Here is a 21,817-nt window from a genome sequence, read left to right on the forward strand (position 1 = left end):
AAATTCTATTTTTTGCTAAAAAGGAAAGTTCTGTCAGATTACTGGTCCAAAGAGCAGAATGTACAAATTTTAACTGCAGGGATGTGGGAAGTCCTCCAGGTACTTCTGGCTTGGGAGGATAATTTATGAAAGGTGCTTTTCTCCCTTTTCCCCTCAACAATTGCAAAAAGCTTGTCTAAATGATCACATGCTACATTCTTGTTTTTCTACTCCTGGTCTGTTTGGTTCAGACATTGCCATGAAGCTTTAGGCTGGAGTTCCATCTAACTTGTGTTGGTCATACCAGCCTGCTCTATCCCGGTCTTTAGTAGAAAGGGGTCAGGTGTTGCCAACTGCTGTCTTCTTGTCCTCCCAGTTAGCCATAACCAGAACTGGAAAAATAGCATAATTGGCACTATGGGGAATTGACCTAAAGGAAATGAATCTGACACTGAGAACACTTTCTTCAATGAGGTTTCATTTGAGGAGTGGTGAGGGGAAGGAGGTTTAGAGGGGGGAATGTTAGAATTGTAAACAGGATTTGCAAAAACATGTTTTTGCTATGCTGCTGTTTTTTGACAGGTAAACACAGAAGAAGAGGCAGATGAAAATGAAACAGAGTGGCTTATGGAAGAGATTCAGCTGTCAGCTTCAAGACCTGGGAAGGAAGGGCAAGAAAATGGCCACATTACCACCAAGTCAGTGAAATCGGATGCCCTAACTTCTCTGCATGCAGATGACCAGGATAGTGAAGATGAAGTCCTGACCATACCTGATGTGAAAATTCATTTAGCAAGAGGCACCCAGTCAGGAGGAACAGACAAGGCTAGAAATCTGCAACGGAAGACATTCAAGCATGGCAATGATGACACAGTTGGTTTGCTTAAAGGAGAGAAGGAAAGAAAAGGAAAACCTAAGTCAGGACAACAGAAAGCAATGGATTCTGCATTCCCCATGTCATTTCATGATGACAGTGATGAAGATCTGCTCCATGTCTAAAACTCCCTCTCGTGCCTACAAGAGAAAATTTATTAGTGGGACAGAAAGCATCTCCAACCAAATATGAAGACTTCACAACTTGATGCTTCTATAATTTTTTGCCTTTAACAAGAACTCATTCAAAAGGGAAGATGTTTTTGTGCTGGTGACGGGGAGGAGGGAAACGATGGCTTGGCTTATTCCTGTTTGTTTGCAGGTGATGGAAAAGTCCTTGCCTAAGTTAGCCAGATAACATTGGTACTCTGACTCCAGGGTTCTGTCCATGTCTGCATTTATAAGCATAGCCATTAGAAGCTTATTAGCTTTTATTTAGTGCAAATATACTCCCAGAAGGCAGGGTTTGAATTAAATGAAGGGGAGAAAAAAGCCCTGATACTTTTAGACCATTTAAGATACTTGATTATTAGCATTTTAATTCTCTCTCCACCCCCTATTTATTGACTTTGACTTCTCAGGTTTGCTGAAATAACAGTAACAATTTCTTCCTGCCGGCAGGGGGGTATTCTATTGATTCACCCATTGTAGGAGAAAGAAAAGGTGTTAATCCATATGCTGGGATGGTCTGAGGTGAAATTTTTGGACCTGGTATTTAATTTTATCTTTTATGTTAAAATATTTCATTTCTGGACGTTGGATTTTTTTTCTCTAAGAAACAAAATGCTCTTTAGTTTCTTGGGTGCTTCAAAAGGTTCACATTCTGTATATGGCTTTAGCCAAAAACAGCTGCTGCTTTTTGCATGTTATTCTTGGTCCTGGTCATATGAAGCTAATCTATCAGTATTTTGCTAGACTTCTGGTGAACCCAAACAACTGACCCAAAGATTGATTTCCTATGGAGTTGAGACTTGGTGCCATACCACAGAAAATAACCAGGTTTCTCAGGATTGTGGGTATAGGTCATCTCAGTATCATCTTCACTGTCTAATCATATTTTTTAAAGAAAAAAAAAAGAACTTTGTAAACCATTGGACCTACAGAAGCCTTAATTTGCACAATGTGTATCTTTATGGAACTAATTGCATGAAAAAGGATGGGCCAAAATCTTTTCAGTAGTATCATACTTCAATTCATCCTTTAACTGGAGATCCTAATTATTACTCATAGTATTGCCTATATAGAGTGGAAATAATGGCATTCTTCCTCTAGCTCTTAACTCCTTTCTGAAAGTGTTGTTGAATTACCTTCAGGGGGATTAACCTGATATTGTAGAGTTGTATATAGCTATATGGTATTCAAATTCTTAAAAACAAATAGAAAAAGCATAGTCCCCTGATTTGTACCTGGTTTGGTGGGCTTATTTGGTTTCAACATGAGTGTATTTTTAAAGGTTGATTTCTCTCCCCATTTTTCAATAAAATTTACTGTAATATAAATAAAGTATTCTGCAATTTCAATAAAAGATAAATTATTGATTTGGTACTACAGTTTATTCCCCTCAATGGAGAGAGAACTTCTAAAACTTTTATCTTAAAAGAAAAGTGTCTTTTCAACATAGTGTCCTAGCTCTAATTTATGAGTCTTGGTTTTCTTGATTCTATTTTCTCTGTAGAAGGGTACCAAATCTTAATAGATCTGATATGTTTCTTTCCTGTCTTTCATTTCCATCTCATATGTTTTCTCATATGTTTCTGATTTCCTAAATGGTGACCTGGAGTCCCAGATAAATAACAATACAATGGAACTATATAGAATTTAATAGAATCAATCATTAAAAATGAATTAATATTGATCTGAAGGAAAAATTTCAAAAGTGGGGTTTATTGTGTGTATGTTTTTTTTTTGTTTGTTTGTTTTGTTTGCCAAAGAAGGAGACTAGTTTTAAATCAAGAGCGAATATATTAACATTAAAGCAAAACGAATACAGAGTCTGTACTAAGAGTTGGCTCATCTAAGTAAATTTTATTTTGAGAATATGCTATTTTTGATTTTATAAATTCTGAAAGGAGCTGTCTTTCTAATTAGTAGGTTTGAGTATTACTAAGATAAGCTTAGAATAGTGTTACATATTCAGAGTATATGAAGAACTGGAAAATGATAGAGGAACGGGTAAAAATGTTACATTTTTCTCTTCTTCTCTCTAGCCAACATTGGGGTAAATGCTTGAGTTGTATTTATGTTTGCAGAATTACTTGAACTTCTTTCCCCTTTATGTTTCAAGTTAAGGGAAAATATATTTTATAATAAATATTAGATGTTTTTACTTTTATTTTTATAGATATCCTCTGTTATCACATTTATTTCTGAATGTGTCCCTGCCCCTTCCTGTTCCAATTCATTAAACCATCTTTTTAAATGTTAAAAGAAGAAGGAAGGAAAAAAAGTTCAGCAAAACAAATGGATACTAGACTAGATCTTTTCAAATAATAATTGCTCTAAGTTTATCCTTTCTCTGCCCTAGATTCTGATTGTAGATTCTGAATCAGATCATTCACCTTTTGACAAAAGATTGGAATGCATTTTCTGTATATTTCCACTCTGTTGATTGACATTATTTGACTTACGCAGTGGACTTCTTTAGTTTGCTTAGATAAGAGAAACACAGATTAGATTGATTTAACTTTTAGAATCTCATAATATTCATATACTTAGATACCCCTGATACTGTAAAATCAAGACTAATAATCAATGGTTTTTAGTACCTTAAGGCCATAAATGGCAAAAAGAAGAAAAGGACTTTAGTATGTTATCCTGTTCTTCTAGCTTTCAGGAATATTTACCTCAAGATGGAAAGATAACTTGAATTCAGAGACTTAATCAATATGAGATCTAGGATGTTGTTTCTAGGTTGATGTTTCAATATTTTCTTCAAAGAATTAAAAGAATAATTTTGTTTCATTAAGAAATTTTCATATTTTTTTTCTCTTCATGGTTTTTAAGAGGTTTGCTCATCCCTAATTATAATTTTTATTGTCTTTTTGTGGGATTCTTCCTCTCTCCTTCTCCCCAAAGAAACTAGTGAAAATTATAATTCACTGAAATTCACTTTTAGTTCTCTGTGTTGTAAAATGAAGCTATTATTGTATATTCATTTGTTATTTCTATAAGGCAACAGCCTTGGATGAGTTGGGGCTAATTATACTCTATCTTAGAAATCTTCTAAAAAGTATTGTAAAGCAAATGAAAAAAGGTTAGATTGTGTTTTTAAATGTTTAAAGAAAAAAAAAAAGTTTGGCCCCTTTCCAGACACAAACTGGCTTAAATTAAACAGTCTAGGGAATTATTGAGTTTGATTTATAAAGATTTTAAGAAAAAGTTGTTTTGAAACTTCCCCAGGGGCAAGATAGGTTTTTCTGGCCTTGTACTAGAGACTTTCTGGGAGGTTAGAAAAAAAGGCCAACAGTCCCAGAATTTTCAGTACTTGTGAGCCAGCTCATACATTAGAGAAAAGGACACTCAAAAAAGCCAAAGCCGAGCCATAAGGGAAAAGTTGTTTATATTACTTTTAATTTTGTTCTTCATTATGTCATTATAATTTTGAAGCACAGTAGAGATTAATTACATGGCTCTTTGAGTTTCTTTAGAAAAAGCAATTATGTTTTAATGCAAACACTACAATTAGTAAAGAAGTATTCATTAAGCACTTAGTATGTGTCAGGTACTATGTTAGGTCCAGAGAACATAAAGACAAAAAAAAAAAAAGCAGGCTCCTACTCTCAAAGACTTTGTCTTATAGGAGGAGACATCATAAACATAAATATATGCAAGATGTATATGAAATAAATACAAAGGAGTTTGTGGAAAGAGCTTGAAGGTTCATAAAAAACCTCATGGAGAAGGTGATGAGCTGAGCTTTGCAGGAAACGACAGTTTCTAAGACATCATGAATGCAAAGGCATGGAGTCAGGACATGGAGTATTCTTGTGAAGTCGAGAAGTACTCTGATTTGGTTGAACCAAAGAGTATATGAAAGGGATTAATGTATGATAAAGGTGAAAAGGAAGGTTTAAAAAGAATATTTGGTGAGAGGAACAGCATATAATGTAGGGCAAAGATTACAATTGAAGTCCATTTCTGCCATTAACCTGATGTATGACCTTGTTGGATAAGGCAAACTTCATTAACCAAAATTTTCCTTAATGACAGATTAATGATGTAATATGTAAGATAGCTTCTACCTCTAAATGTCTCTAATTGTTTAACTGACACTTAATTCTAAATCGGTGTTGTGGAAAAAGAAATACACCAGTTACTTTACCATTTGACTGTAGTTTTGGGCAAGGTACAGTTGGCCTTGAATTTGTTTGGAGGTAATTCTTGTACTACCTACTCCTTTCAGGATAGGATTGAGTACTGGGCCTAGAGTTGGAAAGACCTTAGTTCTTGGTGTGTTGGAGGAGAGTAAAATGTTAAAAGATTAGGGGGAAAAAAACAGGCCAGGTTCTAAAGAACTTACAAGAGTAACTTCTATCACTTTCTGTTTTTGATCTTGGGGGTAACATGGATTCATTGGAGTTTATTTGGTAGGGAATTACATAGTCAGATCTGCACTGCAGGAAGATCATTTTAGCAGCTGAATGGAGGATTGAAGGAAGGAGAGAAGAGGGAGAGAGACCACTTGGAAGGCTATTGTAGTAAGGGAATGAGGTAATAAGGGCTTCCACCAAAATGATGGCTATGTGAATGGAGAGTAGGGAATGTATTCAGGAAATGAAAAGGCAGAAACAAACAGATCTGGAGTGTCAATTGTGAATGGCTACCAGGTTAGTGATACCCTTCATAGTCCTAGAAAAGCTAGGAGAGGGCCTGGGAGGGAAGGCTGACGGATTGAACTTGAGTTTGACATAACATATGAGGTATCCAGGCTGAGGTACCCAAAATGTGTTTTTGTGGGATTGGAATTTGAGAGATAAACTAGGACAGCATAAATATGATATGTAAAGAGAGTTAAAGACAAGGCCTTTAAGGACATCTGTGGTTAGTAGACATAACCTGAATGAAATCCAGTGAAGAAGATTGAGAAGCAAAGAGACAAGTGGAAGCAGTGTGGAGAGCTTGGGGCACAAATTTAGAGCCCGAGAGCATACCTAGAAGAAGAGGGTGATTTAGCAGTGACAAAGGCTACCAAAAGGCCAAGAAAGATAAAAACTGAATAAGGACCATTAAGTCAGGCAATTAAGAGACCAGTGGTAAAAGAGCATTTCAAAGGTGGTGACTAAATACTGTCTTTTATTTCACAAGCACTAGGAGCATAATTGAATGCCTTTTGCTATTTTCAGCATCATTTTGATCAAAGTAAAAAGATACAAAAGAAAAGTTGAGCTTTCTTTGTTTTGTATAAACTTATACAAAAAGGATTTTGCTTCCTGAACCACTGAAGTCATGGTTATATCTAATTCATTCCATAAATGTAGAGGAGGGAGTGCCTGTTGGGTCCAAAGCCACATATAAGTAACATGAAAAAATTCAGTTTTTTTTCCCTTTAAAGCATAACTCACATTTATATAAGACTTCAAAGTTTAACTTCTGAAGGGGAGGAAAAACAGACAGAAGCCAATCTGATTTTCAAACTATTCTATAATTGGCTGCGTATTTTTCCAAAAATGTAGGTCATTTCCCTGCTCAATAAACCAGAGGCTCCCTGTAATCTCTATGATCAAATATCAAATACTCTTTGGCATTTAAAACCCTTCACAGTCTGCAACCTATCCACTGTTACTGTCCTCTTAAACTTTCCTCCCTATAGCCTTCAATTCAGCCATACTGCCCTACTTGCTGTGTTCCTCAGATGAGGTACTCCATCTCTCATCTTCATGCCTTTGTACTAAATGTTCCTAGGTCTGGAATGTCCTCCCCCTCCTTCTCCTTACCTTTTAGGATCCTTAACTTCCTTACAGATAACCCGAAGCTGCCACCTAATGCAGGAGGTCTTTGTGAAGCCTCACAGGCATCTAGAGCCTTCTCTTCTAAGACTACCTTGTAGAGACTTTGTATATGTTTGTTATATGTAGCTATTTATCTACATGTTGTATCCCCAATTAGAATGTAAGCTTCTGCTTGAATGGTACTATTTTTGACTTTGTATTTCTAGCACTTAGAAGAGTGCCTGGCATATATTGAGCTCTTAATAAATGCTTGTTACATGTTGTCGTTTTTGCCTTTGTTTTTCAGTAATGACTGACTCTTCATCACCTCATTCGGGGTTTTCTTGGCAAAGAACCTGGAGAGGTTTGACATTTCCTTCTTCAGTTCATTTTACAGATGAGGAAACTGAGGCAATTAGGATTAAGTGACTTGCCCTGGGTCAAGTAGCTAATACGTGTCTGAGGTTGGATTTGAACTCAAGTTCTTATGACTCCAGAATCATCCTACAATTTAGCTGACTGACAATAACACGTTCAAAACTGGGGAAAGAGCAACATATATAAGGCAATAGGAATCGAAATAGCTAGAGAGAGTTTGCAGTTGGTGGCAGTTCTGAAAAGTGAAGAATGACATCTCTTACTTTAAAATATTCTTAACACTGGCTAAAGAGTGGACTTGCTTTTCTGCTTTACCATTCAAATTACTTTGCTTCTTCCCCAAATGTGCTTAATCTATATTTTCATTAACTCAACTTATAGGAATAGGACCAAGAAATTAAAATAAAAGCAAAGGAAAATGGCTCCACTTTTGCAATTTACTTATGTCTAAGTAATTTGTCCAGGCAAATCTACATGTAAGTAAATGTTGGCAGGTTGTTAGTCTGCAGAGGTATGGTTGGGAGGGACAACTTTTGGAATATTGTACACATCAATCCAGCTTTTATTGTGTTTCCTATGTATCAAGCACAAGGATTGCAGATTACAATGAATGAAAAAAAACCCCATACTCTCAATAAAATTATATTCTAATGTAGGAGGAAAGTACTATACGTCAAATAAATATGAAAAAATGCATTCAAATAAATACAAATTGCACTAGTAATCAGGGGGTCAGAAAGAGTTTGGGTAGAAATTAGTGCCTGAGCAATCTCTCCACCAATGGAAGCATAAAGATGATGGAGGTCATGCACAAAGAAGAGAATAAGTGTCAGATTAGTTGGATCACGGAGTGCAAAAAGGAGTACTTAATATATTTAATCTCACAGTTGGGAACTGTTGAAGTGACAGATCTGTACTTAAGGAAAACTACTTTAGCAGTAGCACCAAGGATAAACTGGAATGTGATGAATATTTTAAAATAAAACTGCTTAAACTGTGTATTGTGAACTTATGTGGGGTCATGTGTCTGAATGTAGGGGTTGCAAAATGATGATTTATTATCAGTAAAATTTAATGTATGTGCCTGTGTTCTATATCTATAAGGTCATATAAAAATTTCTTGGGCAAAAAGGGGTTATATAAGAGGAAAAACTTTAAGAAGCCCTACCATAAGATAGAAGCCAATTAAGAGAATTACAATAATATGCAAGAGGAGATAAGAAATGGAACCACCATGTTGACTACATGAATAGAAGTGTAGAAACAGCAAGATCTTGCAATTCATAAGTATCTAAAGTAAGAAGTTGGTAATATTGAGGTTATAAACATGGGAAACTAGAAGAGTTGTGATTCTTTCAGTAGAAAGAAGGAAGTTGGTGAAGAGGGAGCAAAGCAAGGAATGTATTTTATTTTGGAAATCTTGAGTTTGAAATATCTCTGGGACAATCTGTGTGCACTGTCCAAAAGACATCTGGTGATCTGGTCTGAAAGCCCAGGAAAGAAACTGGGATTGGATGCGTAAATCTATGAACCATCTGCAAAGAGATGTTAAATGCCTGACAACTGATGAAGTGATAAGAGTTTAGGGAGAGAATGGGGACCCAGAATCATCATTAATCAGTATAATATGGAGGATAAACTAGGAAAGGAGACTGGAGAGGAACAGTTAGGAGGAGAGCCAGGAGAAAGCACAGTTTACAGAAAAGCCAGAGAGCAGAGAGAATTAAGGAAGAAAGTGGTTAAGTGTCAAAAATGAAGAATGGGGACTTGAAAGATCTCCAGAAAGAGTAGAAGAGTGAATGAGGAAAAATGGAGACAACAAATTTAGATAATTTTTTTGGTAGGAGTTTGAGAATAGAAGGAGAAAAATAAGGTGATTAGAATAAGATGGTGGGGTCTGAATAATTTAAGGATAAGGAAAACAAGTATTTGAATGCAGTAGAGAAGAGATTAATAGCTCTGGAAAAGTTGAAGATAAAGAGGAAAAGAGAAAGAAGGAGGTGGGATCAAGAGTATAGGCAGAAATTGGTCTTGGCAAGGAAAATGGGCCATTTCATTGTCAGAAACTGGGGTAAGGGAAGGAATATTGAGATGATGTCAAGGAGTTTTGAAATAGAGCAGGGGAGAAAAGTAAGTTCATGTTAACTAACTTGTTTCAATTTTGTAAGCAAAGTAAGAGGCAAGATTTTCAATGTCAGGAAAATACTAGCAGGGTGAGGAAGTTGGGAAAGGTTTGAAGAGAGAAGAAAAGATTTGGAGTAGATCCTATGGCAATGAGATAAGAGAATCAGTTGGGAGGGGATGAAAGAATTGCCTTGATGCAGGTAAGAGTTTTTTGAAGTTGGGTAATATGGAAATGGCAAACCATTCCAGTATCTTTGCCAAGAAAACCCAAAATGGGGTCATAAAGAGCCAGGCACAATAGAAATGACTGAACAGCAATATTATAAATTGTAATTGTGAATTGAAAACTAGTTGCTAAGAGTTTGCTCTCTTTTTCTTGAGAAATGTACAAGTTGGAGTAGGAGAGGAGGGAACTGAAGATCTGGATATTACTTGTAACATATAAAAGAGAACACTGGGAAACCTCAGAGGCTTTCCAAGAAAGTAGTATCAAAGGGCATATTCCACTCACATTAGCACCTTTACTACCCTGTTAAAAATGACAAACATTTAGTAGCCCTAGTATTTGCTTGTTTAGTCTAAAGTGCTTTTGAAGGCATAGAATCACAGAGCTGGAAGGGGAAGTCTAGTTTGATAAGAGATCATCTAGACTAATTCTTCATTTTACAGAAGAGAAAACCAAAGTTCAGAGAGCTAAGTGATTTCACTAAGCTCACACAGAGGTAGTATTGAGCTTCAGAGCCCAGATAAAAAACCTGTATTCAATACTAACTCTAGAACTCTTTATCTTGAGATTTGCTATATGTTATGCAGCAGTGTTGACCCAAGCTGAAGTCTTTAAAAACTTTTCAAGGATTTTATAAACTCCTAGATAGAATCTTAAATTCTGGAAGATTAAAAATTTTTTTCTTTAAGCACCATAAGATATATATCAAAAATTAGAATAATAATTTTCAAGTTTGTGAATTTTTTTTCCTTTTTTAACTGGAAAAGAAATTTTGTTTCAGTCATCTAAAGAATGGAAATGGGTGGGGAGTTGAAACATCAGCTCACAATACCTACAATAGCAGACCAATAAGGTGCTTACATAATGTTCATTTGACAATTTTGACCCAATATTTATCAGCTCCCTCTTGTGTAAACTCATTAATGGAATAACCAGATGTGTGTCATTCCTACTGTTAAGTAGGGGGAGGGGAGAAGAAGGAAGCAAATTATCTAGGTAGAATAATATCTTGTAATGAACGTATCTCAAAGATTTTAGCACTTATTGACAGTGACAAACAGACTGTGCTTCTATACTTAGCATTTTACTCAAAAACCTTCTGTGGATCTCCATTGACCTCCCATAAAATAAAAGTATATTAGACTGGCTTTTAAGGCCAGTCTAACTGTTTTCAGCCATCTTTTCAGTATTATTGTTGAGGTTGAGCAGGTGATCCCAAAAGTTTGGAGTCACAAACTGGTGTCATGAGGTATCTCAAAAGAATTTGCAGGCTTGAACCCACTTCCTTTTCAAGAGATAAAGTTTATTGTAATTGTAATGCCAATTACAAGCGGACTAAATTCCAAAAGAAATTAATAGAGAAACAGAAGCAAGGAGACACATTCATCTAACTTTCTATCATTGACATGCTAATTCTATGGCCCAGAGGAGTGGTCTCCAGAAGTTGGTTCTCGCTGATCCGATTAACACTGACCAGATTATTAGTCAGCAGCAAATTGAGGAGTGGTCTCTGGAATCAGACAAGATTGTCAGAACAATAGTATTCCTAGGTTGGGGGAGGGGGTCAAAGCCAGAAGACTTTGGAATTAGATTGCCAGAACAGAAGCCCCCTCCCCCCAAATCACCACTATATTTCCCTGGACGTTATCCTTCATTCCCCTCTCAAGCAGTTGGTACCCCAAATTTATTTGGGACAAAGGGAAGGAGATCTCATTTTCTGGAGTTCTGCTTCAGGCTGATAAGAGGCGAGGAGCTGTCCCTTTGCCTAATGGGAGTCCAGACCAGGGGAAGGGAGGTAAGATGACAGCAGCAACATTCAGAGAAGTGCTGAGTGTCAAAATCAATTAGCTAATGATATTCAGGGTGAACAAATAGTTGGGAGTTCTTAGCTTGGAGCCTGGAGGAAACAAGTCTCACAAGTAGGTTAAAAACGCAGGGGCCAAATATGAGAAACAAAAAATAATTAAAAGTAAAGTTAGTAGGGACAATATATTGCCAGGGAATCCACCCACAGGAAGAATGAGGAGGGGGGATTGAGTACATCATGAATGCCTCTCATCCAAACAGCTTTTCCTAGCAAAATACCAAAAAAAGTTTTCCCCCAAATCCTCGTTTTGTCTCCTTGAAGGGGTGGAGGCAGTATCTGAAACAGTGGCATTATACACAGCGAAAGGACCACTCAGATGACCTAGAGTACAAGAATTGGGTAGACAGGATCACAGGCAGAGTGGAGATAATTAATCTTAAATGAGTTTGACTTGCTTTAACAAAAACCTGAGTCACAAGGGAAGGCTTTTACCCAATTAATAAAGGTGACAACAAAAGCCAAAAAGCCCTTTGAAGCCACTGGGAGGGGACATATGTGTAAAATCCATCTACCAGTCCTACACTGGGTGTGTACCCCTCTTGCAGATAGGCTTCAGGATGGGGGGTTAGCACCTTTCACAAACTGAGCATATTTGACCCATCTGTTTAATTGTTTCTTCTCGCTTGTGACCAATGAAAATGGGTTTCACAAGGGATTGGAGAGCATTTTTTTTTTCAATTGAGTAACTTGGTATAAGCTATAGATAAATTTCCATGGGTTGACTTTGGAATTCAGAATATTAGTTCTCAGGAGGTTATAAAGAAGCTTCAAGTAAAGAGGTGTAGAAGCACTATGAGTGAGTTTGCCAGAATGATTTTGGAATGGATATCCTACAATTATTTTGTGTAAGAAATCTTTTCCAGCAAGAAAACAGAGGATAGTCAGGTTAAAGTTATTCCCCGGGGGGGGGGTAACTAGTACAAATGGGGTGACATTCAGAGTGGGAATGGTGACATCTGGGAATGGGGTCTTTGCAAATAATGCATCAGGTCGAATATATGGGTTGCCTTGGGGATGCTGAGGGCACACTCAATAATCCTGAATGCCCCCATTGCCCACAGAATTCCCTTGCTGGACTAAAGCAGGGGTCCTCAAACTTTTTAAATAGGGTCCCTCAGACTGTTGGAGGGGCAGACTATGGTAAAAACAAAAACTTTGTTTTGTGGGCCTTTAAATAAAGAAACTTCACAGCCCTGGTTGAGGGGCTCAACTGCTCAAGCTCAGCTTGCTGCATCTGGCCGCAGGCTGTAGTTTGAGGACCCCTGGATGGAGTTATCTCCCCACTGGCGGGGGCCACAGAGTGATCCTGAGAGATCTGGGGAGAAATACTAAGAGCAAAGCTCTCATCCTTAGAGTATTGTTAAAGGTACACCTGGGAAAAAGTGGAAAATAACAAGAAAGGAAAAAAGCTAATCTTAAATGTCTCAGCCACCTTTTGAGTTATATAAGAAGTAAAGGCTGGGCCATTGTTGCTCTGCCAAGAATTGAGCAGGCCTGAAAGGAGTTCCCACTGGTTTGCCTCTGGGATTAGAAACTGGCCTGAGGGTGCTTGTTTGAGACTATAGGGAGAAAGGGTGTATCCCCTTTCTTCTGACCTGGGGAAGTAAAGGTACCATGGTCAGGGTCAAATGGGCAGCAGCACAGGCAGCTGAATCTGCAAGCCTGTTTCTCTTGCATGTTTAGTAGGAGAATTTTTTTTTTTTTTTTTTTTGCTGTCAAAAGTCCCCTTTTTTTCCCCATATAATTCCATGAGTGTGCAAAATATGAAAAGCATATTGAAGTCAGTATAGATGTTCAATCTCATTCCTTTCCCCAGTTTCAGAGGTCCTTGTAAGGGCAATGAGTTCAGCTTGTGGCTTAGGCTCCAAGGTGCTATTGAGAATAACCTGTCTTCCTTTCCCCATTTTCAAGAAAATTGGATGCATCTGTAAGGCATTCACCGTCTGGGTTTTAACGTCACCTGAGTGAGTGTTCTCAGGGAGCAGAGAGGCGGGTTAAGGGTATGGCACACTAGGGGAGTCAAGTCAGGGGTGTCTAGCAGGAGAGTCTGCTATAAACCTCCCACTGATGCCCTTTGGTTTCCAAAATGCTCTGGGAGTTAAAACCTAGGGTGAGTTTAGTGGCTTCCTCAATTAGAAGGGCCAGGGAATCACAGGCAAGAGGGCTACCCTAAGGACACTGAGGCGTTTGTTTGAGAAGTGGGCAATGGGTCCTGGTCTGGGATAAGGCCTGAGTCAAGGCCTCTAGGGCCTGGCCCTTCCTTTCACCACCACACAGAGTCAGGCTTTAGGTCCGTCTAAGGCTGGGGCTTAAACTTTCAGGGACTTAATCAGACTGATAACATTGAGTGAGCCTTTAAACAGAGATACTTCATAGCCCTGCGGTGGGAAGTGGGGTTGGAAGTTAAGGGTTTGTATGGCTGCAGCCATAGGAGCCTCTCAGGTAGGGCTGCAGATCAAGATACCCTGTACATATTGGCCATATGCATTGGTGAGGGATTACCGCTCCTCTGAATTTGTCCCTTCAAGGGCAAAAAGAAATTGTGAATCTTTATGCAATGGTATACAAAGGAAAGCATCTTTTAAGATCTAGAATGGAAAGCCATTGTGTCCCCTGGAATACTTGTATTGGGCTCATGACTTTTACTGACCATTTGCTGTGATTATAGAAATTTGTTATAAAAAGAAAAAGCAGGGACATAATTATAATAGCATCAAATTAGGCCCTTCAGACCTCAGCCTGAGGGCACATATATCACAGGATAAGGTAGCCTTAGTTAGATTTGTTTGACAACTGATCGTATAGTAATAACTCCATCAAGTAGCCAGATACAGGAATAATCAGGTGGGAAGCAAAGAGACAAAACTGGGAAACTGAGTCAGAAGGTTCCCACCCTAAGCAGAGGCTAAGGTCATCTTCCTAACTCTTGCCCAGAGAAGTTGTCCTCCTAGACATATTTCAGTAAGGCATTTTCTGAGTAATTTATGGCATTTCTCTCTTGAATGATGGGCTACTGATTTAGTGACCAGGCAATCAAATTTAGGACTCAAAAGAATATCAGTTATAGTCCCAAGAGATTTTATCTCTAATAGCAAATTCTACCAATCGCAGTTTAGGGCTAGATAGGTTATTTTAAAAGTTTACCAGGACTTAAACTCATAGGAGACTCTGTTTATCATGTTTTATATGTTTAAACTTATCCTGATGCAAAGGATCAATCATTTAATAAGCTTATAGATTCTTAGTAAATGCATTCCTTGTTGAGAAATTATAAATCCTAGACAGGCTCATTTCTCAGAGCTGATAACCTTGCTTATCCTGATGATTTCAAGAAAACTGGCAAACATAAATTAAGGGAGGTTGACAGAGACACCAGGGGGGAAGCTGAGCTTGCAGTTGCCTCCCCCAACTATTCTTTGTGTTTTTGTGGACTGTGCTGTTTGATATCTCCCCCCACTCTGAAGGGGGAAAGGAGTTGCACACCTCGTACTTGGAGATAAACTGATAAGGCTGAACATGATGACAATAATTCCAAATAACTTAGTTAACAATTTTAGAATTTTCCTAAGTAAGTGCCAAATAGTTTTAGCTGTAATTTTCTGTTCCCTTAAATGAGTTTCCCTTTTGTTTTAGGGAGAAAACAAGACTAAAATTGAGATAGAACAGATTTTAAAACCGACAGCTTTAGTTAATGAGATTGCCTAGATTCTGATTAAATATTCAGACAAACTGAATTGCAATTTAGTTATTTTCCAATTTACATAAATCATTTCTCTTTTTGTGGTGCCAATTTTTACTGACAGGGTCCTCAGAAGTCTGACTCTAGACAGCTAGAGTTTTTAAAGTAGTAGCAAACTGCTTTTCTGTTTTCCTAAAGTTCCAAAACTCTTCTGTTAACACTCTCTGTGCAAAGAGATTACAACTGACATATCCCTTTAGTGGGCTTTAAATAGAACTCCTTTAAAATTGCTTTTACTATCATCAGATAAATTTCCAAATTACTTTACACACACATAGAAATCATTTATCTGTTGGTCACATTTGAAAAAAAAAACCCACAAAGTTATCAAATATGAAGCAATTATATCCAATAAAGTAGTTAAAATTCATATAATATGTTTTAAGTTAAGCACTTTTGTAATCATATGGTCTTTACAGCAACAATTATTATTTCTTTTTACAACTCAGAAAACTGGGCAAAGATAAAACAATTTGCCATAAATTACATAGCTAATACATATCCACAATAGAGATAGAGAATGGTGGTCTTACCAAATGCAGAGGCTGACTGGCTTTTTCACCTCATATTGCCATGCTGGGAGGTGCCAGGGATACCCGAATTTTTTCCCAGGCAGTTCCTGGACAAGACTGGCTGAGAGCTGGGGTGACTGGTGTCATGCTATCCCTTTAATGGTAGTTTCAGGTGCCAGGACTTGGGGAATGCTGACCATGGAACCTGACCCCCACTCCATCCCCATTTCCCCCAAGCTGGGTTAACCTTGTGGGTCTCCATGGCTGCTTCTCCTATTTCCATAGGTGAGGCAGAATTTGAGTTTTAATCTGATCTGAGATGAAAAGTGTTAGTAAACAGAGGGACTTGGGCTTTATTGATCTTGGTAGCAATCCCCACAACTGAGATACACTCAGGACCACTGTGGGGAGTAGTGTGGAGAGGGTCCCTTAAAACCTTGTGGGGTCCTTTCCCAAAGGAGCAGAAAGGGGACTTCCAACAAAATAGGAGTCAAGGAAGGGCTAGTAAAAAGTTATTTACCTGATTTGTTTTTCCCTTTTCTTCTAAAATGGGATAAATTCCTGGAATGATCCCCAATGTTCTAGGAATTTTCCTTGCAATCTAAAAATCACTAATTGCCAAATTTCTTAATCATTGCTTTCAAAATTTTGAGAATCTAAAATGTTATTTTAATTTTAATTAGCCAACTTTTTTTGTGTAGCCCCGAGCTTGGCCAGAGCTGAAGTCCACAGGAAAAAAAAGTTAGGCTTTTAAAGAACATTTCCCAGCATTCTAACTACAGCATAGAAGGTTTTTTTTTTTTTTCCTGGTTTGTGTTTTAAATCTTTCCAGGTAATAAAATCTAGCACATAGAACAAACACAACACAGACATTCTGCACAGAGAAGCAGACACAAACAAAATGACATGAAAGAACTGTTCCATCTTTGCCAAAAGCCGTGAAATTTTTCCAAAAGCTATCCTATAGTACTTCCATCTTCTCTGGCATCCCAGAGAAGGTGAAAGGGTGTCAAGGTTAACTTTGCCAAAAATTGCAAGAATTTCCCAATCAAGGAAAACTTGCTAAGTGAGGAGCTCATGATGACCCAGACGAGCCTTCTCCCAGTGGCTTGGGGTGCCCTGCTATGTAATTGTGGGGAAAAAATGAGGGGTTTACTTTGATAAGGAGGGAATCAAGCCAGGGGAGGCCAGATTCTCATCATACTGGGCTACCAAATGTTGAGGTTGGGAAGGGGACCCCAAAAGTTTGGAGTCACAGACCGATGTCACGAGGTGTCTCAAAAGAATTTTCAGGCTTAAACCTATTTCCTTGTTAAGGGGCAAAGTTTATTGTAATTGTAATGCCAATTACAAGCAGGCTAAATTCCAAAAGAAATTAGCAGAGACACAGAAACAAGGAGACACATTTATCCAGCTTTCTATCATTGACATGCGAAATCTATGGCCCAGAGGAGTGGTCTCTAGAAGTTGGTTCCCGCTGACCAGATTATTAGTCAGCATTGAATTGAGGAGTGGTCTCCAGAATCAGACAGATTGTCAGAACAATAGCATTCTTGAGTTGGGGGGCGGGGGGGAAGGAGGAGTCAAAGCCAGAGGACTTTGGAATCTAATTGCCAGAACAGAAGCCCCTCAGAATCATTGCTATATTTCCTTAAAAGTTATACTCCTTTGGTACTGTGTGCAATTGTAAGGACCATCTCTGGAAGTACCTCCATGCTCCTGAGCTCCTTCCTTTCACATCTTCTGGCATTCTCTATCAAATACAGAGAGAGCTTGTGACTAATGTCTAAATATTCTCAGGCTCATCTTTTTTATTGCCAGCTAAATTAAGGACTGTGATCTGTAATCAGAAGGTCACTGTAGTAAAACTAAGCAGAAGTACTGGCTTATTAGTCCTGGCCTGACATGAAATGTGTGACTTTCAGCCCATTTCTTAATTTTCTGAACCTTGTTTTCTAAATCTAAAATTGAGGGGATTGGAGAACCTGGATTCCCATGTTCTCTCTGCTTACCTGTGTGACTTCTGGCTTCAGTTTCCCAATGAGGGGGTTATACTATATAACCCTGAGGTCTATGTGTTGCTTATAAAAGTTTAACAACTGGATCTCCTAAAAATAAAACAAAATTTAAAAAACTCAGCACTTGACCTACTTGTAAATTCAATTTACACAATTAGCAATTCTTTTCCATTAATATAATCAACAAAACAATAAATCAAACCCTGATTTGCAATGTTTGCAGAAAGCTGGCTCTGGTGCACCTTTGCCCAAGGTCCTCTGAGTCTATGATCTTTAAAAGTCTTTCCTGATCAGAGATTTATGTGATTTTGTGATTATGGGAAGCACAACACTGCCAGGAGCACCATATGTCAAAGGGGAATCATGGGAAGCTGAGAGTAGTTTTTAGAGAGCTGATAGAACTCCTTTTGTTCTATATTCAGCATTTGACTAAGTGCTACCTTAGAATATAAAATGAACTGATGATGCAGTGGATTAAAATGCTGGACCTGTAGACAGTACAACCTAGGACATTTACTGACTCAGTCAGATACTGTGTGATGCTGGGCAAGTCACTTAAATTTTGCCTCAGAAAAAATTGGGGATTTTAAAGTGGTTTGCCATTTCCTTCTCTGGTTCCTTTGACAGATGAGGAAACTGAGAAGGAAATGGCAAATCATTCCAGTGTCTTTGCAAAGAAAACCTCAAATGGAGTCACAAAGAGCTGGACACAACTGGAAAAAAATGACTGACCAATGACTAATTGCTACCAAAAGGTTTATTATGTACAGAAGAACTTTGTTAGCCCAAGGAAGCTGTTCAGCAGGTAATCAGGTACCTTTTATCTGATATGAATAGTTACGCTAACAAGAACATATTCTTTCTTTTATAACAAGTGATAAACATCTTTTGTTATTACAAATATACCTATCTTCCCTGGGTGATCAACAGGTACATCTTCCTTTTTGTTGTATTCAACAAATGGGTAGAAGAATAAGAGACAAGAAAAAATATCACTAGTTGAATTGTAACACATACATCTCCATTATCTGCTGGTGGAGTCTGAGCTCATTTTGAGTCTGTCTCCTGTACTGGCTTATTAAGGCAGTGGCTAATCAGAACCTGAAAAGAAACAAACAATATTTATTAAATGCCTACTATCTACTGGGCTCTTTGCTAAGCTTGAGGACATATAAAAGTGTCCTTAAAACATAATCTTTTACCTCAAAGAACTGACGATTCCAACAGAAGAAGGAAGGGAAGAGAAAATATGCAAACAAATATATACAAACAAGCTGTCTATAGGATAAATAGGAGATAATTATGGTAGAGAAGGCACTAGAATTTAGAGAGAGTTTAAAAGTTCCTATAAAAGATAGGATTTTAATTGAGAAAAAAAGCTAGGGAACTCAATAAGTAGAATTAAGGAAGGAGAGAGTCTTCCAGATATAGGGGATAGTCAGAGAAAATGCCCAGAGAGGAGAGATGGAATGTCTTGTCTATGGAACAACCAGGAATTGTGTCATGGAATTGAAGAATATGTGTTGAGGAGTATGATGAAAAAAACTGCAAAGATTGCAGGATATTAGGGGGTGCAGTGGATAAAGTACCAGGCCTGGAGTCAGGCTTAGTCATCTCCCTGAGTTCAAATCTGGCCTTAGACACTAGCTGTGTGACCCTGGGCAAGTCATATCACTCTGCCTCAGTTTCCTCATCTGTCAAATGAACTGGAGAAGGAATTTGCAAACCACTTCATTTTCTTTGCCAAGAAGACTCCAACTAGGATCATGAAAAGTAGGATGCAACTGGAAAATGACTAAACAATAAGAAGACTATGAAGAATTTTGATGATGATGGAGCTACTGGAGAAAATTCATGCACAGAATTGTATGTACCTAATAAAACTGAAGTTTGTAAATCAGTTCTAATCTGGCCTCTTATATATACTGTTAGATTTTGTTCAAGACACTTAATCTCTCGGTGATCCAGATAATTCTCTAAGTCTACAGAATAATTATCAATCTATATTAGTGCTAGGGTTGGTGGAGAATTTCTCACCTCCATCCAAAACTCCAGGCAGGGATGATTCCTTACTTGATATTCCACATACCAAAAAACATCCAGATCTAGATGCATGGGGAAAAAAAAAACTAGATTCTATCTTCAATTGTTTCTAAGATACTCAAAGGATAGCAAATGCTTTCAGCATCTTCTCAATTTTGTCATTATGGAACAGGACTCCAGTCATTCTGTTCTAATAATGGCTCTGGATATGTGAACTGTTTCTTTCTTTCTTTTTTTTTTTATTATAACTTTTTATTGACAGAACCCATGCCAGGGTAATTTTTTACAGCATTATCCCTTGCACTCACTTCTGTTCTGATTTTTCCCCTCCCTCCCTCCACCCCCTCCCCCAGATGGCAAGCAGTCCTATGCATGTTGAATATGTCACAGCATATCCTCGATACAATATATGTGTGCAGAACTGGACAGTTTTCTTGTTGCACAGGGAGAATTGGATTCAGAAGATATAAATAACCCGGGAAGAAAAACAAAAATGCAAGCAGTTTATATTCATCTCCCAGTGTTCTTTCTTTGGGTGTAGCTGCTTCTGTCCATCCTTGATCAATTGAAACTGAATTAACTCTCTTTATCGAAGAGATCCACTTCCATCAGAATACATCCTCAAACAGTATCATTGTTGCCATGTATAATGATCTCCTGGTTCTGCTCATTTCACTCAGCATCAGTTCATGTAAGTCTCGCCAGTCCTCCCTGTATTCATCCTGCTGGTCGTTCCTTACAGAACAATAATATTCCATAACATTCATATACCACAATTTACTCAACCATTCTCCAATTGATGGACATCCTTTCATTTTCCAGCTTCTAGCCACTACAAACAGGGCTGCCACAAACATTCTTGGCACATACAGGTCCCTTTCCCTTCTTTAGTATCTCTGTGGGGTATAAGCCCAGTAGAAACACTGCTGGATCAAAGGGTATGCACAGTTTGATAACTTTTTGAGCATAGTTCCAGATTGCTCTCCAGAATGGCTGGATGTGTTCACAATTCCACCAACAATGTATCAGTGTCCCTGTTTTCCCACATCCCCTCCAACATTCTGCATTATCTTTCCCTGTCATTCTAGCCAATCTGACAGATGTGTAGTGGTATCTCAGAGTTGTCTTAATTTGAATTTCTCTGATTAATAATGATTTGGAGCATATTTTCATATGGCTAGAAATAGTTTCAATTTCTTCTTCTGAGAATTGTCTGTTCATATCCTTTGATCATTTATCAATTGGAGAATGGTTTGATTTCCTATAAATTAGAGTCAATTCTCTATATATTTTGGAAATGAGGCCTTTATCAGAACCTTTGATTATAAGAATGTTTTCCCAGTTTATTGTTTCCCTTCTAATCTTCTCTGCATTAGTTTTGTTTGTACAAAACTTTTCAGTTTGATATAATCAAAATTTTCTATTTTGTGGTCAATAGTGATCTCTAGTTCTTCTTTGGTCATAAATTCCTTCTTCTTCCACAGGTCTGAGAGGTAAACTATCCTGTGCTTTTCCAGTTTATTTATAATCTCATTCTTTATGTCTAGGTCATGAACCCATTTTTACCTTATCTTGGTGTACGGTGTTAAGTGTGGGTCAATGCCTAGTTTCTGCCATACTAATTTCCAATTTTCCCAGCATTTTTGTCAAATAATGAGTTCTTATCCCCAAAACTGGGGTCTTTGGGTTTGTCAAACACTAGATTATTAAAGTTATTGGCTGTTTTGTCCTTTGAACCTAACCTATTCCTTTGTCAACTAGTCTATTTCTTAGCCAATACCAGATGGTTTTAGTAATTGCTGCTTTATAATATAATTTTAGATCTAGTACAGCTAGGCTACCTTGTGACCTGTTTCTTAAAAAAAGATTATCTCATGTTTTTATATCATCTTTATTCTTTATCATAATACTTCCTGCCTTTTATCTCCCTTGACTCATGCCTTCTATCAAAGAATTAAAAACAAAAAGAAAAAGGTCAATTTAGTAAAACCAAGGAACACAACTGATCATGACAACACATACAATGATCCCCTGCCTTGATCTCTCTTTTAATGGAACAATTTACAAAGCTAACACATAGATTGTGTGAATTCTTAACAATCTTAAATTATTATATTACTACAAAATAACT

The 21,817-nt window shown here is 37.7% G+C and overlaps 1 protein-coding gene across 1 annotated transcript in view; it reads left to right on the forward strand.

The window, feature by feature from the left end:
- Window positions 1-7,062, forward strand: part of IGF2R (insulin like growth factor 2 receptor) — a 149,450-nt gene extending 142,388 nt beyond the window's left edge. Inside the window, exon 48 of the mRNA XM_051998050.1 lies at window positions 562-7,062. Within this exon, the coding sequence (XP_051854010.1) occupies window positions 562-978 (417 nt within the window). The 3' untranslated portion in view covers window positions 979-7,062. The remainder of the gene's footprint in view (window positions 1-561) is intronic.
- The last annotated feature ends 14,755 nt before the right edge of the window (window positions 7,063-21,817 follow it).

Source organism: Antechinus flavipes, chromosome 4, assembly GCF_016432865.1.
Source record: "Antechinus flavipes isolate AdamAnt ecotype Samford, QLD, Australia chromosome 4, AdamAnt_v2, whole genome shotgun sequence".
NCBI lineage: Eukaryota > Metazoa > Chordata > Mammalia > Dasyuromorphia > Dasyuridae > Antechinus > Antechinus flavipes.